Below are 16,001 nucleotides of genomic sequence, written 5' to 3'. Positions count from 1 at the left end.
ATCACATCCAGGTGGTGATAAAAGGCGGGGGTGCCCACTGGCACCCACGGTGGGACAAAGCCCGGCAGGGTGCCAGGTGCAGGACCGCAGTCCGCCTGGGGAGGGGCGCTGCTCTGCTCCTGCTCTCTGCGCCCCCCACTCACCACTCCCACCCAGTTGTGCTAGAGCCCCCCTGGGCACCCAGAATGGCACCGTGCGGGCTGTTCAGCCCACGGTACCCCCGTCCCTCCCTCACCCCCCTGAGACCCGGGGGCAGTTCCCTTCCTGGGGGTGGGGGTGGGGGCGTGAGAAGTCGGGAAGACCCCAAACGAAGAGCATGCTCCTGGGAGAGGTGGGGGCAAAGAACCCATATCCCCTACGCACCCCCAGCGGCGCGCGGGGGACCCGCCAGCCCCCCACTCAGGCTGGGCGGGGACAGAGGTTGGGGCCGCCGCCGCCGCCCCCGCCCCCCACGGCTGGGCGCGCCGCGCTGCCGCCCGCTGAGTGGAGGCGCGGAGCCCGGGAGGCGCGGGCGCGGCGGGCGGAGTGCGGGGCGGGGGCGCGCGGGGAGCGCGAGCGAGGACCGCGCAGGCGAGGGAGTGAGCGTGCCGGGGCGGCCGTGCGTGCGCTCCGCTCGGCGCCACAGGCTCTCCGCGCGCCGGGGACCCGCAGAGCCGCGGAGGCTGGAGTTCGGAGCGAGCGGGGTCCGCCGGGAGCGGGAGGGGAGCGGCGGCCCCCGGTGAGCGCGCCACGAGCGCTCCGGGGCGGCGCGGGCCGGGGCGGGAGCTGCCCGGCTGGACGGCGCGCCCGCTCGCAGTCTTGCGCGCTCCCCGCCGCTCCCTCCGCGGAGGTCCCCGCCGGCGCCGCGCCCACCATGCGCCTCAACGGCTCGGCGCCCGGTCCCCAGGGCGCGCCGGGCGCCAAACCCTTCCCGCTGCCGCCCTCCGGGCTGGAGGCGGCGCTCCTGGCCCCCGGCTTCGGCAACGGCTCGGGCAACGAGTCCGAGCGCCTGCGAGCGGCGCCCAGCAGCGACCTGGACGTGAATACCGACATCTACTCCAAGGTGCTGGTGACAGCCGTGTACCTGGCGCTCTTTGCGGTGGGCACAGTGGGCAACTCGGTGACGGCGTTCGCGCTGGGCCGCAAGAAGTCGCTGCAGAGCCTGCAGAGCACCGTGCACTACCACCTGGGCAGCCTGGCGCTGTCGGACCTGCTCATCCTGCTGCTGGCCATGCCCGTGGAGCTGTACAACTTCATCTGGGTGCACCACCCCTGGGCCTTCGGCGACGCCGGCTGCCGTGGCTACTACTTCCTGCGCGACGCCTGCACCTATGCGACGGCCCTCAACGTGGCCAGCCTCAGTGTGGAGCGCTACCTGGCCATCTGCCACCCCTTCAGGGCCAAGACCCTCATGTCTCGCAGCCGCACCAAGAAGTTCATCAGCGCCATCTGGCTCGCCTCGGGCCTGCTGGCCGTCCCCATGCCCTTCACCATGGGCCAACAGAACCGCAGCACCGACGGCCAACACCCCGGCGGCCTGGTGTGCACACCCGTCGTGGGCACCGCCACAATCAAGGTCGTCATCCAGGTGAGAAGCCGCGTCGGGGGAGAAGGGCGGGGAAGAAGTGGGGTCTGGCCAGGGGGCAGGGTTGGCAGGCACTCCCCACTCAGGGGTGCCTCGGGCGTCTCGGGCTTCTCGTTCCTTCCCTCCCCTCAAAAGTCCTTTCCAGCCTGTGTGTCCTCTGGGGCAGGGAGCAAGAAGATGTCCCCAGGAGACTGTAGTCCTGTGCAGTCGGGAAGGGGATGGGGGCAGGGGCCTGGGCGCTCAGGAGCAGCCTGACCCCCTTCCCCCGCCTTTCAATCCTGAGCTGCCAGATCTCACCCCCAATCTTGTCCCCTCCTATCAAAGGGGGCTGGGCCCTCCGATCAGGGTCATCTCAGAGGGTCCGTAGACGGGCCTCAGCTGTCCCCAAACTCCCTGAGGTTTAAGGTAAACACGTGTGTGCTGGAGATGGCCCCTTTCGCCGGCTTCCCCGAAAGGATCTGTGGCTCCAGGAGGCTAGGTCTGTCTCCTCTGCAGGCCAACACTGACCTCCCCCCAGACCCCCTGCGTCCAGTGCCTCCTGGCTGCCCCGCCCCCACTCACACTTGGAGCTATAGCCAAACCTGCTGCCACCTGGGACTCGTTCCTTAATTAAGCCTCAGTATTCCCATCTGTGAACCGGGTGACCCCAGCCCGACCTCAGGCGGTAGAGGACTCGGGAGAAAGTGCGTGGGAAGCACTCGTTGGTTCCTGGCTCGGGGAAATGCTCAGAAGCCCAGTTTTGGTGGTGGTAATGACAAAGTTGCTTCTGCCGGGAAGATCCTGAGGGATTTGGCCGTGGTGGCAGGTGGGGGACCATGGTGAGGTGGATAGCATGGGAGCCAAGTGCCCAACAGCCCTCTGACGGTCTGAGCAAGGTGCCACGGGAGCCCAGGTGGGAGCCCGCCCTGGGGACCGGCGAGGACGAGGCATCCTGGCAGGGTGGGGCACAGCAGGGTGGAGAGAAGGCTTCACCTGGGCAAGGGCCCTGTGTGGAAGGAAGTCCAGGCGGAGATGCCACTTTGGATGGTGTTGTGGCCCTGGGACCGGGTGGCTGCAGAGGTGCAGAGTGGGACGGAGGTGAAGGGTCTGGGGGGGGGGTGCTGAGCAGAGCCAGAGGAGGGGGCCAGGGTGCCCCGTGCCCATCTGGCCATCCTTTCCCGCCTCTGACCAGGGCTCCTGCTGGAAGCAGGACGGTGGGCTGGGGTGGGGGCCGGCCATGCGGGCAGGAGCTGTCGTCTACGCATCACTCCCGGGGCTGCAGCTGATGGCCACGGGGTCCCCTGCGTGCCGAGGAACCCCACCCCCAGCCGCACGTCGCAGGGATGTTCGTAGAGCCAGGCTGCCTGCCTGTGACGCCGTCCCTGCGCTGGAGGCAGAGCCACACGGAGCCGCGTGCGACAAGCGGTGGGAAACTGTCTTCCCGAGGCCTCAGAGGACCGCGCTGTCTCCACTGCTCCTGTCTCTGACCGGCTGTGCAGAGGCCTCCCCTGAGCTGCGCGGGGTGGGGGGCCCAGCAGCCGCACCGCCTGCCTCCGAAGGTGTCGTGGGGCAGGCTGGGCTCGGCAGCTCAGGTCACTGGCACTCGCCGCCCACGCGGCAGCCACCTCCACTCTGACCTCTGCCCCTGCCCTGGGCTCCCGAGGGCTTGGCCAGGAGCAGGCGGGTTTGAATCCTCCAAAACAAGCCACAGTAGCATGAGCACAGCCCCCCGAAGCAGCCTCTCCCCATTCCGGCCTCCTCTCCCTCGGCCCCGTGTGATCAGATGTCTAGGTGACACCACTTCACCCCCCACAGGGCCATCCCCCGAGTCCCTGTACAGGGACACCGGCAGCGCCCAGGGCGCGTCCTGGCGGATGTCTGCAGCAGGCCCCCCTCCCGCGCCCACAGGCACAGCCTTCACTAAACGCTCAGAGACCCCACGGTCTGTCTTCCCCCGAAGGCCCCAGCCGGCCGGCCGTGAGCGGCTCCCAGGAGTGTGGCCGGGGCCTCACCACCGTCCCCGCCCCCTTCTGCACACACCCTCTGCTCCATGTCCGGAGAGGGGCCCCAGGTTTGCGTCCCCCACCTGGGCTTCGGGGCCCCTGGGCAGGTCGGGGCGAACGTCACTGGTTTCAAGCAGTGATGCTTGCCCGGGGTGGGGGTGGGGGGTGCTGCGCGCTTGCGGCCGAGCGTGTCCGCCCTCACCGGGGGGGGGGGGCTATCAGCCAGTCCGATGACCCCCCTTTTCAAAGCAGGAGAGCCTGCGTGTCTCCCACCAGCCCCCCGTCCACAAGGGCCCCTCCTGGGCACTGGCCTGCAGGAGTCCTGTTTAGAAATGAGGGGATCTGGGACCGGATTTCCGAGCGACTCTGAACAGGCATCGCTGAAGGCAGCTGCGCGGCCTCTGGGTGTGTCGCCTGGAGCTGGGCCAAGCGGAGCCTGTCAGAGGGCAGGGCAAGGCCCAGGCCAGCCGAGACCCCAGACCCTGAGCCCCAAGTTGACGGGGTGGCTGGGAGGAGGAGCCCACGGGGCCGCCTCCCCTAGTCCGGGCTCTCCTCTGACCCCCGGAGGGAGCTGATTCGGGCTTTCCGACGGACTGTGGGTCCCAGTGAAGACTTCCTGCCCCTGAGGGGTCGTCTCACTAGAAAGCCCCCTGAGAAACAGCACCACCCCCTCGCCCACTCGGTGCACCGTCTCCCCGGGGCGCACTCTGTCCCCACAAGGGCCCTGCCCGTATGGGTCAGCCCACACGGGTCGTGTCTGATCCCCCTGCGGCCCTGCCCGGTCCCCTGCTCTGACCTCAGGGGCCACGTGGATCCCGCCGCCCCAGGCTCTCTGTGGCTGGCTTTGGGGTGGGCCGGGGGCAGGGTTCACGTCCGTCCCCCCAGCGAACCTGCGGTGCGACCAGAGACCAGTGGCAGCAGAGACCTGGAGGGTTTGAGCGTCGGTTCAGATCTGACTCGGCCAGATGCTTGCCCGGCTTCGTGATCCCGGCGGCCCCCCAGCCCGGACCCAGGACTCTGCCTGCCCCAGGGCGGTTGCCATCCTGGTCGCCAGCTCTGGCCTGGTTCTAGCTGCAGCTCCTAGAAGTCTGCTCTCCCCAGGTGCGTTCTCAGTTTCCCAGTTAAAGAAGGAGAGTGGGGGAGATGCTGACCCCCTCCAGTCCAGTGTTGTAAAGCCTGGGGGGCTGTGTCCACGCGTACGCAAACACACAGATGCACGTGCAGGAACACGTACATAGACATGCACGTGAGAGTGTGGACACACAGAGACACACAGAGATGTAACATGTGTACACAGACAGAGGAGACCCCTATGTGTGCACGCACATACAGAGAAACATGCACACACGTGTGTGCACACACAGCTTGTGTGTGACCAGGTTCCCAAGCAGCACCCCGTCCGTGTTGCAGGCTGTCTCTGCCGCTTAGTTAACAGAAGGGGGTCTGGGAGGTCCCGTTTTTTCCGTCAGAAGTACGGAGGCCTCTGTGCCACTCGGGGCATGGGATGTGGGGGACGGACGCACACGGTGGGCAGGAGAGGGAGGGGCAGAGTCTAGACTTCCTTAACAGGTGCCCTGAGCGCTGACCCCCAGGGTCAGGGTCAGCCCTAGCCCTCAGTGCTGAGGGACACGGCTGGGCAGAATCCCAGAGCCCCACGCTAGTCCTCATGTGGGGCCCAGTCCCTAGCAAATGTCCGTGGGGACGGTAGGGCTTCTTCTCTGCTGAGACCTGAATCTGCTCTTTTCTCAGTAAATTTAGTCTTTGTGAGGCTCAAACCAGTGGCCAAGCATTTCCACCCCGGGAGCACATGAGCTCCGGGAACAGAGACAGAGGGCACCTCGGAGCCTCCCCGGGGCAGAACGGCCCCTCCGCACGCTAGCGGTGCCCAGGCGAGGGCAGGGGTGGGGGAGCCGAGGGCAGGGGCGGCGCGGCCTCGCACCACCGTGAAAGGCGGAAGCCCGGGTGGCCTGCACCTGCAGCGGCCGGTGTCGCTCTGTGCCAACACTTTCTGGTTATGATTCCGGGCTCCCGGGGGCTCCGTGCTTCTGTTCTCCTCCTCAGACGGAAGGGCTCCTGGTGGGGGTTGGGCCTGAGCTCGGGGGCAGCTGGCCACCCTGGGCAGGGGTGCGTCCCCTCCCCCCCGGAGCTGAGCCAGGGCGTGGGGGAGGGGGAGGAGCTGGGGCCCCACACCCACCCACCCGGGGTCCTCGGCCTCTGTGACGCTCGGCCCTTGGAGTCTCGAGCGACTCCACAGACACAGAGGCGGTAGGTCCATCTCCACTGAGCGAAGAAAACTGGTTCCACTAGAGTCGGACCATGAGTCCTTTCCTCAGGATTTCCGTCCTGTGGCACCTCGGTTCTCCGCTCCTTCTCCTGCCCGTGAACCGCAGGTAGCGGCCCGACCTCAGTGACGCGGCAAGGCGCAGGGTTCCACAAAACAGACATCGTCGAGGAGAGGTCACCCCCCCACTGAATGGCTCCCCACTGGCGCCGTCGTGTACCCCTGCTCCGCGGCCCGAGGACAACGCAGCCCTGCCCCGAGCACAGAGCCTCCTTCCTGTGCCTGAGTCTCCTGGCCGGACGGACTTTCTGGACTCCCGGTGCACCCAGCCCTGAGAGCGGAGCCCGGCCACGAGCATTAGACCCAGAGCGCCGAGCACCACGCCTGTGTTCCAAAGAGATGCTCGCCCAGAAGGGGAGAGCGCCATGAGGCCCGCGGCAGGGGGAGGGGAGGCTGCCGTGAGGTCCGCGGCAGGGACAGTCGCCAAATCCAGGCACCGTCCGCGGTGAGACGATGAGGCTGCGTCGCTGTGGGACGCGGGTTCCCATTTGGAGAGCTGTGCTCCCCTCCATAAGAGAGCGTCCTCGTCCCGGGACAAAGTCCATCCCAGGGCGCCGTCCGCAGTGCAGGGTGGGCCCAGCGGGGCACCTGGGGGCCGTCCTCACTCCCGGGGAGAGTCTCCTGGACTCTGCGGGCCCACTTGGGATGTCGGGGAGCCTCTGTCTGTCTCCACCGCAGAAAGCCGCCAGACACCCCATGTGGTCTCCTCGGGGTTCGGGTTGGAGCAGAAAATGGGATCCAAAACCTTTCTTTCTTGTTTTCTGTTGTGGTGAAAGATACATAGCGTGAAATTTACCGTGTCAACCGTCTTTCAGCGCAACCGCCCCGACACCTGTCCCCAGAGTGCGGCTATCGTTTGAGGCAGGGAGCGCTGACCCCGTCAGACCCTGTCCGCCCCTCCCGCCCCAGCCCCTACCGCGCGCACTCTACTCTCTGTGCCTAGATTCCTGCCCCTCCCCGCCCCCCGCGGGCTCTCCAGCCCGTCTTGGGGCTTCGCTGACGGCCAGAGTGTCCACGACGAACCCTCTACGCCAAGTGGGGACAGCAGCGGGGAGGCCGCCTGAGCCGCGCTTCCCACTGCAGGACATTCTGGAAACGCCAAAGCGACAGACAGACTCGTGGCTGAGGGGCCAGGGGTGGGGTTGATGTTGGGCGACAAGCGTTCTGCACCTCGATTGCGGGGGTGGTGACATGGCTGGGCGTTTACGACGAGCTGTGGACTGAGGAATCCTTTAGGGAACGTGAACTATTATGTCTCTGTGAGTCTGTCAGAAACGAGCGTGAAGTGCACCGAGGCCTCATCCCATAAAGGCTCCGGGGGGTGGCCAGGTCCCCTCTCTGGTGGGCCTCTGGGGCCTGCACGGTCGTCCTGGGGTCTCGATGGTCCACAAGGACCAGAGGGGTCCTGGAAACGTTCGTGGGGAGCTCCAAGCCGCCAACAGCACTCTCTCCCCTCCACTCAGCCCCCAGGAAGGCCCGAGTCCCACAGCCAGGGGGGACGATGTTGCTGGGCTCCCAGCCATGGGCTCTGCACGGCGCCCTGCACCCCTGCTGTTCTCCAGCCGCACCCCAACATTCGGGCCAACCCAGCAAACCAGCAGCCACCTGTGGGCCGGGTGCCGTCCCGGGTGGAAACACTAGGTTCTTCACGTCCCACCTGGAAGCCGAGGCCAGAGAGGGCAGGGCACGCGAGCCAGACCCAGTGCCCCGTGGTGGGGCCACTGACCTACAGCCTCGCTCTGCCCCCTTGGAGGGTGTCACATGTCAGCCCCTGCTGCTCCATCGACCTTCTGGGCTGGTGTGGGGGCAGGGAAGGCGGGAGGGGAGCGTCCATGCTGCCGGGGAGCAGGCACCTTGGGGATCGTCAGCAGTAGCACAGCGGACTCAGCATGGGCCAGTGGCCAGACCCCAGGCCAGCCGCATGACCTGGTGCGTCCTTTCGCCCCCGGAGCCAAGCCGGGGCGTGGGGGAGGGGGAGAGCTGGTGCCCCGCACCCACCCGCCCCGCTGCCGGCCGACTGCTGGGGTTGTTGACCTTGAGGCTCTGGGACGTCATACCCTCAAGGTGCCTTGGATGGCTCCGGGCGCCCAGTGAGGGCTCCGTGACCCCCACACAGCAGTGAGGTAGCCACGTGTGTGGGGAGACCCGGCCCTCTGATTTGGGACCCCCTCCTGGGGCCAGGAGCTGTTCCCTGTCATCCGCGGGCAGGGTCCTGCAGGAGACCCTTTACTTCAAAATGGACACCTGGTAAAAGTCACTTCTCCTCTTCTTTTTTTTTTTTTTTTTGAGAGAGGGACAGTGAGAGCATGAGAGGGGGAAGGTCACAGGGAGAAGCAGGCTCCCCGCGGAGCTGGAAGCCCGATGCGGGACTCGATCCTGAAATCCCAGAATCATGACCTGAGCCGAGGGCAGCCGCCCAGCAGCTGAGCCACCCAGGCGCCCCTCACTTCCCCTCTGTCGACTTCCGAGTCAGCGCACGGGTGGACCCGCGTGACCCCCCCCCCCCCCCGGAGGGTCAAGGTCAGTCTTGTCAGCCCCACGCTTCCTCTCGTGCTGCTGCTCTGGGGTCGGCCCCGGCCCCGGCCCTGGAAACGGGGATCTCGTGTCCCCAGCGTGCACCTCTCCGGACGTCTTGGGACGGAGCCTCTGCGGCCTGAGCGGTGGCGGTGGCGAGTGAAGCTGATGTCGATCCCGGCGGCAGGGTTTTGCGCGACCGCGCGTCCTCCCTTCTCCCAAGTGAATGCGTGGGAGCCCGGCGGCCGGGTCCCCCGGGAAGCGCATTCAGCCTTCCGGGAAGCCGCGAAGCTTTTCCAAAGTGGCAGTGCCATGCTGAGTGTCCACAGCCTCGCGGAAGGACGAGGGGCCCCGCCTCCTCGCTGGCACCCGCCACCGTCGGTTTTCAGTCTTCCGTCCGTTTTCACTCAGCCGTCCCGGGGGCGTGCGGTGGGACCCCGTCACGGCTTGAGTTGCCTTTCCCTGATGGTGGGTGACTCGGGGCGCCTCCCTTCTCTGCCAAAGTCAGCCCTGAAGTTTGCCCAATTGTTAAACCGACTTGCTTTCTTAGGCTGAATTCGGAGAGTTTTTAAAATATATTCTGCCTGCGAGTCCGTCGTCCAGATACGTGGTTCGCGGGTAGTCTCTGCCCCTCTGGGGCGGCTCTTTGTGTTTTCCTGACCCTGCACGTCCCCAGGGACCGCTGATGCTGCCGGAGTACGGCCTCTCCGACCGTGGCACGGACGCCGCCTTCGGGGCTGTGTCTAGGAATTCCCGGGGACCTTCCTCCTGCCGCCTTCAGCCGTCTTTACGGGTTCACGTCTCGCATTTAGGGTTCTGACCTGTCTGGAGTTCATTTCTCTAGAGCGTGAGATGCGGGCGCTTTCTCCCTATGTACGTGTCCACGGGGCCAGCGCCGCTCACGAAAAGACGGTCTTTCCCGCACTGAAGCTTTTTGGCGCCCGAATCAAAGGCCGCCTGTCCCCCCGCACGGCGCCCCGCCCGGACCCCCCGGTCTGCGCGTCTGCACCGGCCCTGCCCTCACACCGCCGCCGGCACACTTCGGGAAGTTCGTTCCGAATCGGCTTGGCTAATTTTAGCCCTTCACTGTCTACGTAAATCTCAGAATCAGCTTTTAAATATCTACAGAATAGCACTGGGGTATGGGTTTGGATTGGGTCAGCGTGTCTGTCGTGGGGAGACCTGCCGTCTTTACCCTGAGACCTCCAGTCCCCGAGGACGCTGCGAGTCTCCTTCGGGTTGGGTCCCCTTTGCCGTCCTCGGTGCTGGCCCCCAGCACACACATCCCAGCACACTCACGTTCCGGGGATTGTTTTTCTGTTCCCAGGCCTTCGTGGCTGGCGTTTGGGAGTGTGATCGGGTTCCGCTGGCTGATGTTGTGTCTTGCGACCGTGCTGAGCACACTAACGAACTCTACAAATTATTTTGTAGGTTCCCTGGGATCTTCTGCGCAGTCGTGTTGTCTTTGAATGAAGTTTTATTTCTTCCTTTCCACTCTGTATACCTTTAATTTCCTCGTACCGCCGCATCGCTCCGGCTGTGACTTGCAGCGTGACGTGTCATCAGAGTGGAAGAGAAAACTTCCTGCCCTTGTTCCCGATCTTAGAGAGAAAGTCTTCATACTTTCCAATCAAGGATGAGGTTTTTTGTTTATATAAGTTTCTAATGGAGGCCATTTATCGGGTTAAGACGTCATGAATGGATGTAGAATTTTGTTCCGTGCTTTTCCTGCGTCTGTTGGTGTGGCCATGTGGTTTTGCTTCCGTAGTTAATGCAATGAATTACATCACTTAATTTTTTGTTGTGGCAAAATGCGTAGAACGTGCAATTACCATCCCAGCGGTTTTTAAGTGTACAGAGCAGTGGCACTAGACGTGTTCACATTGCTGTGTGACCATCCCCACCACCTGTGTCCAGCACGCCTTCACCTCCCCATCCCCACGAAAGAGCCCATCCCCCGCCACCCCTCCCCAGACCAGAGACCACCAGTCTGCCTCTGTCTCTGTGGACCTGACGACTCTGGGGGCCTTGTATCAGTGGAAAATGTTACTAGTTTTCACTGCTGGTCCAGCCTCACATTTCGAGCACAGGCCACACCTGGCCACGCGTTGTCCTTTGTATATGTTGCCAGATTTGATTTAATATTTGTTGAAATTTTTGTGTCTATGCTCATGAGAGATATGGGTCTGTAGTTTTGTTTTCTTGTGCGTCTTTGTCTGGTTTCGGTGTCGGGGTCATGCTGGCCTCGAATGGTTTAGGAAGTACTGGCTCCTCTTCTGTTCCTGGAAGCGATCGTCTGTCTTCCTTAAAGGGTTGGTATCGTCCCTCAGTGACTCCGTCTGGGCCGGGAGTGTTGTCGGAAGGCTCCCAGCTGTGAACTCTGTTCCTTTCATGGGCACAGAGGGATTCCAGTGTTGTGCTTCTGCCGGAGCAAGTTCTGGCAACTTGTGTCTTTCAGGGAACTGGTCTGCGTTATCTAAGTCATCCCCTTTGGGGGCATGGAGCTGGTGGCATTCCTGTCACCCCCTAGGCTGCCCATGGGTCCTGTGACCACCTGTTCTCTCCTTCCTGGTACTGGTGACCCGTGCACCCTCTTTCCCCTGGTCCACACGCTGGGGCTTTACCAGTATTAGCATTCTTTTTCAAATAACCAACTTTCAGTTTCCTGAGTTTTTCTGTCTTTCTGCTCTCAGTTTTATTTATTTACGCTCCCGTCTTCATTTCCTTTTCATGCTTGGTTTGGATTCAATTTGTTCTCAGCTCCCTGAATTTCTTAAGGTGGGAGCTTGGAGTATTGACTCAGGGCCTTTGTTCTTTTGTAGGTTAAACATCGAACGCTATAAATTCCCTCCTAAGTGCTGTTTTAGTAACGATTCAGGATTTTTGCAACATATTCTGATTCAGGTCAAGATATTTTGTCGTTTCTCTTGGGACTCCCGCTGGTCTTCGGACTGTTGAGAATCATGTCGCTTAATTTCTAAATGCTGACAGCATTTGTCATTGATTCGTAATTCCTTATGCTTAGAGAACACACCGGTGTGACTTCAGTTCCCTGAAGGAGTTCAGGCCTGTCTGGCGGCTCAGAGTCGCGGTCTGTGCCGGGGATGACGTGTGCGTCAGGACACTGCTTGCTCTGTCTGGTGTATCGCTCTCTGGGGGTCACTTTGGTTCATGACCTTGTATCATCTCATTCTAAAACTTCCATTGATTCTGTCGATGTCGTTTCTTTTCACCTTCGAAGAACTTGCATGTTTCTATTCATTTCAAGAGAGTTGCCTTTGTCTTGGAGAGCACAGTGCCTGTACCTGTTCCAAGGTCCTCTCCTAGAGTCCCGCCGTCTGAGCCCCCCGAGAGCCGTCTGTATGGTCTTTTCCGTGAGAGTTGGTCCTGTTTTCCTGGTTCTTCCCGTAATAAGTCGTCTGCAGTTACGTTCTGAACACTTTGGATGTTGCTGTGGTGTTTCGGGTTATCTAGACGCTCTGGAGAATGCCGGTGTTTTAGTGGCTTCTCTGGACAGGGAGCCCAGGTGGAGCACCCTGATCTGCCTCCCTGCCTGGTGGTGGCTCCACGGTCAGTGCCGTTTGCACCCTCTGTAGTGCTGTCCTGCTCTTCCCCGGGAGCACGCGGCTCCAGGTTTCGTCCTGGTTCTGGGCGGTGGTTTACGTCTCAGTGCAGTTTTCAGGTCCTTCCTTTACCCCGGTTCTCTAGGTATGTTCCACGCACTGGCGGGTGAAGGATAAGCCCAGGACTCATGTCAGTTCGTACACGGAATCGGGGGGTCCCCTCTCCAGCGCTCTCCTTGCTGAGATTTCCTCCCTCGCTCACAAGTTTCCAGAGATCCTTTTCTTAGTCTTCTGACGGGGAAGCCAGGGTATTCCATTTTATTTCCCCGACCCACTGTCTCAGGGATACCTGTCTGTGTTTGCTCTCCTGACGGCTGCTCCGGGGCTGTAAACACGCACCCGTAAGTCATCAAAGTCCGGCAAGAATTTGCCTCGACCCTGTTCACACTTCCTGTTGCTACCTTGAGGGCTGTTTTAACCAATTGCTTTGTTCTCTTCCTTACCAGTGGGTCACATTTCCCTGTTACTTTGCATATCTAGTACTTTTTTATTTGCCCTGAACGCTGTACATGGTGCATTGAGGAGACTCTGTGTTCTGTTATGTTCCTTTGAAGAGTGTCGACTCTGACTTTTGTAGGCCATTCAGCTGCAGACCCATCACCCTGGTTTACACCTCACCCGTGCAGCTTTCCGGAAAGCCCAAGCCCTTCTAACTTGGGAGGACTCAACTCTAGTCTCAGTGTCCCCTGCGGGGGTTGGCTTGGAGGTTTAGGTGGGAGCGTCTAGAGCAGGCCTCCCTCTAGGGCACAGAGCTCATTCCTCGGATGTGGCCTCCTGGCATGTCAGCGGGACACTTGGTGTACGAATGAGGCCGCTGCCCTCCAGCGCCGTCAGAACGCCAGCCACCGGCCATAACCAATCAGGGTTTCAGTCTGTATACACAGCGCGCCAACGTGGAGGCCATGGAGAGCCCCTCACGAGCTTCTGCGGACCCCCCCCCCCACTGAGGGCCCCTCTCAAGTGCTTTCTCTGCACATTCAGACTGCTCTGTGGCCCCCGCTTCTGAGTTCTGTCTCCTCAGCTGGAGTAGCCGTGCCGCGTCCAGACCCCAGCTCCTCATGTTACAATCCGGAAAGTGTCCCCAAGGAGAGAAGCGGGGGATAGCGGGCTCATGTTGTGACTTTCCCTGGTCTCGGCCACCACGGTCTCGCATGGGGGCTCATCCTGTGTCTGCAAACAACTGGCTGGAGCATCGGGTACAATTTCACATTGTTTATGACAAAAGAGTTAGTCCAGTAACCCAAGTGGGAGTCAGCCCTGGATTGTAAACACTGCCTGTTTCCAAAAACATCTGAGACAGTTTATGATAGAAGACTTTGCTTCAAAGGAGCTATTAAAACAAAGGTGCAGCAGAATGCCCAGCAAAGAAGCAGAGCCCTCCTAGGGACGGGAGGTTGGAGGGCGCCTCGGGGCTTGCCTAAATCTTACACTGACGCTTACGAGGCCAAATGACATTATTTGGACTCAAACTTTTTTAGTTCGTTGTCTGTTAAAAGGGGAATGTATTGTAAAGTTCAGTTACTCTCCCTTGGCAGATTTAAAGGTTAAGAGCATTCTTCAGTGAGTTTTGTGCCCTGATAACTCAAAAACACTTCCTCTATTAAAAAAGAAAAAGAACCCCACACATTTCAACTTCCGGAAGTTCGAGCGGTCTCGGCCTTTTGGGACTCATCCCTGCTCAGGAATGGCGCGGTTGTAACTGCTCACGGAGTATCATTTCCCCGTTATCTGGCAGGACCTCGAAGCCTCCGGCTCCCGGGGGTCAGGCGGGAGTGCGAGTGCATGTGGGTCGTGTCAGCCGGGGGCCCCAGGCTTCGGGACATCCAGCACTTGCTGGTGCAGAGCCAAAGTCCAAGGTGCGTCCAGCTGTAAGTCCGTCTGCTTCGGGCCCTCTGCCCGACAGGATGTGCGTTCTCGGGCGCTGCCGAGGGTCGCTCTGCACCGCCTGGGGCTGAGGGAGAGGTGATCACATCTGTGCCGACCTCACTCCCCGGATCTCCGGGTCTGGGCGCACCAGCTGCTGCTGGAAACCCTGACTGGAAAGGAGCACTGAGTGGGGGCAGACGGTTTGCCGAGTGGGGGCAGACGGTTTGCCGAGTGGGGGCAGGCAGTTTGCCCAGGGACAGTCTTGCCCACGCAGCTCGGAGACCCCCTTCTGGGATGTCCTTGGTGTGGGGAGCCCCGTAACCTCGCCGCTTGATCTTCCCTACTCGGGGGACGGCCCGAGGGAGGCAGGGCCCAGCCACAGAACGATGCTGGGACTTCTGGGAAACCATCTCCTGGGGGAAGCTCGCCGTCTGGTGGCCTCCAGGTGCTCTGCCCATCTTCCCGTGACAGCAGCGGGCACCCGCTGAGCGCCAGCACCAGGGTCCAGGACAGGAGGGGGGGCACGAGATGACACAGACAGGAGCGCCTGTGAGCCAGGTGTCAAGTGACTGGGTCCGGGCCCGTCCTGTGCTGCGTTTACAGGATGCGCTCGTGAGGCAGGAAGCAAAGTGGCTGGCCCAGAGGCCCCTCTGTCCCCCACAGGCTGCCAACATGCCCGGGCTCTAGGCTTTGCCCCGGCCCGAGGCCTGTGCGACCGAGGGAAGCTGTCCTCCAGGGGACCGGAGCCCACCTGCGGGCCCCCTCCTCTCCTTGGTGCTGGGTGAAGTTTGAGGAGGAGCGGGGCACTTGCCAGGCTGGGGCTGGGAGGGGCACGGGTCCTGGGGGGCACCCTCTCCGCCCTCAGAGGCCCGGAAGATAGGGGAGGCGCAGCAGCCAGCCACAGCGGGCTGCCGAGACACGTGAGCGGTGATCTGGGGTCGCGACAGGCACCCCAGGCGCAGGGAGCTTCTCTGGAGCAGCGAGGCGCCTGGGAGGCACCCCGTTCGCCCTTGCCGGCATCCTGACGCGGATGAGCGCGGGGCACTGGGCGAGGCTGACACCCGCTCGACTTCCTGCAGTTCATCCTCCCGACAGCTTGTTTAAAAGACGCCCGTCTGATGTATTAAAATACCCACGTTTCTGCCGGATCTGGAGAGCGGCCGGGAGGTGCTCGGAGAGGTTCCAGGTGAAACCACCAGGGACAGACACTCATGCTGGGAAAAGGCCCCAACCCCCAGCACCTTCCCAGCTTCCGCCGGCCATGAGGGTCTTGTGAGCCGAGTGCTAGTGCCCGGGGGCCACAGTGACAAGGGACAGCTGACCTCACTGCTCTCCCTGCTCTCGGCTCTGGAGGCCAGAGGCCTGAAGCCAGGGGGCGGGGGGTAGGGCTGTGCCCCCTCGTGATTCTGGAGGAGGGTCCTTCCTGCCCCTTCCAGCTTCTGGTGGCCCCCGGCGTCCCTCCAGTCTCTGCCTGTCTTCACAGGGCGTCTCCTCTGTGTCTGTGTCTCCTCCCTTCTATCACAGGGACACATGTCGTTGGACTTAGGGCCACCCTAATTCAGCACGAGCTCATCTCCATGTCCTTAATTGCGTCTGTAAAGCCCCTTTCTCCAAATAAGGTTACACTCACAGGTTCTGGGGTCCACCAGAAGCCCCACCAGACCACCTTTCGGGACAGAGGCAGAGGGCGGGACCAGGACTGCCTGTCCGGGCGGGGCTCTCTTCCGGGGCAGACACACACTCTGCTGAGCACGGGACCGGTCCCCCCGATCCGAGTGCAGAGCAGGAGCCGATAAGCGCACGAGGAGGAACGGGAAGGGGATGCGAGCGGACCTCACGGCCCTCCGACGAGGTGCCCGTGACACCTGCCTGGTTCCGGGTCCGACCCTTCTGCTCCAAGCCCGTAACTTTTAGTGTACCCGCAGGTCACTGAGTGTGGGTCAGGGGCTCCATGAAGATGCCTCCGTGTAGCCACTAGGAAGGCCAAAGGGACATGTGTGCAAAGCAGGTCTTGACTTCTTTCTGGGACGGAGACCCAAGGTGGATTTGCCGTGCTGCGCGGGCCAGAGGGGCGGACATGGGTGCTGGGACCCGGTCAGGAGGTTGCTCTG

The 16,001-nt window shown here is 62.2% G+C and overlaps 1 protein-coding gene across 1 annotated transcript in view; it reads left to right on the top strand.

The window, feature by feature from the left end:
- Positions 1 to 853: 853 nt before the first annotated feature.
- Positions 854 to 16,001, top strand: part of NTSR1 (neurotensin receptor 1) — a gene marked incomplete at both ends in the record, with an annotated part of 39,217 nt that continues 24,069 nt past the window's right edge. Inside the window, one exon of the mRNA XM_080814096.1 lies at positions 854 to 1,567. Coding sequence (XP_080670222.1) covers positions 854 to 1,567 — 714 coding nt within the window. The remainder of the gene's footprint in view (positions 1,568 to 16,001) is intronic.

Source organism: Martes martes (assembly GCF_963455335.1).
Source record: "Martes martes genome assembly, chromosome: 9".
NCBI lineage: Eukaryota > Metazoa > Chordata > Mammalia > Carnivora > Mustelidae > Martes > Martes martes.
This window is presented reverse-complemented; position numbering and strand designations above follow the sequence as displayed.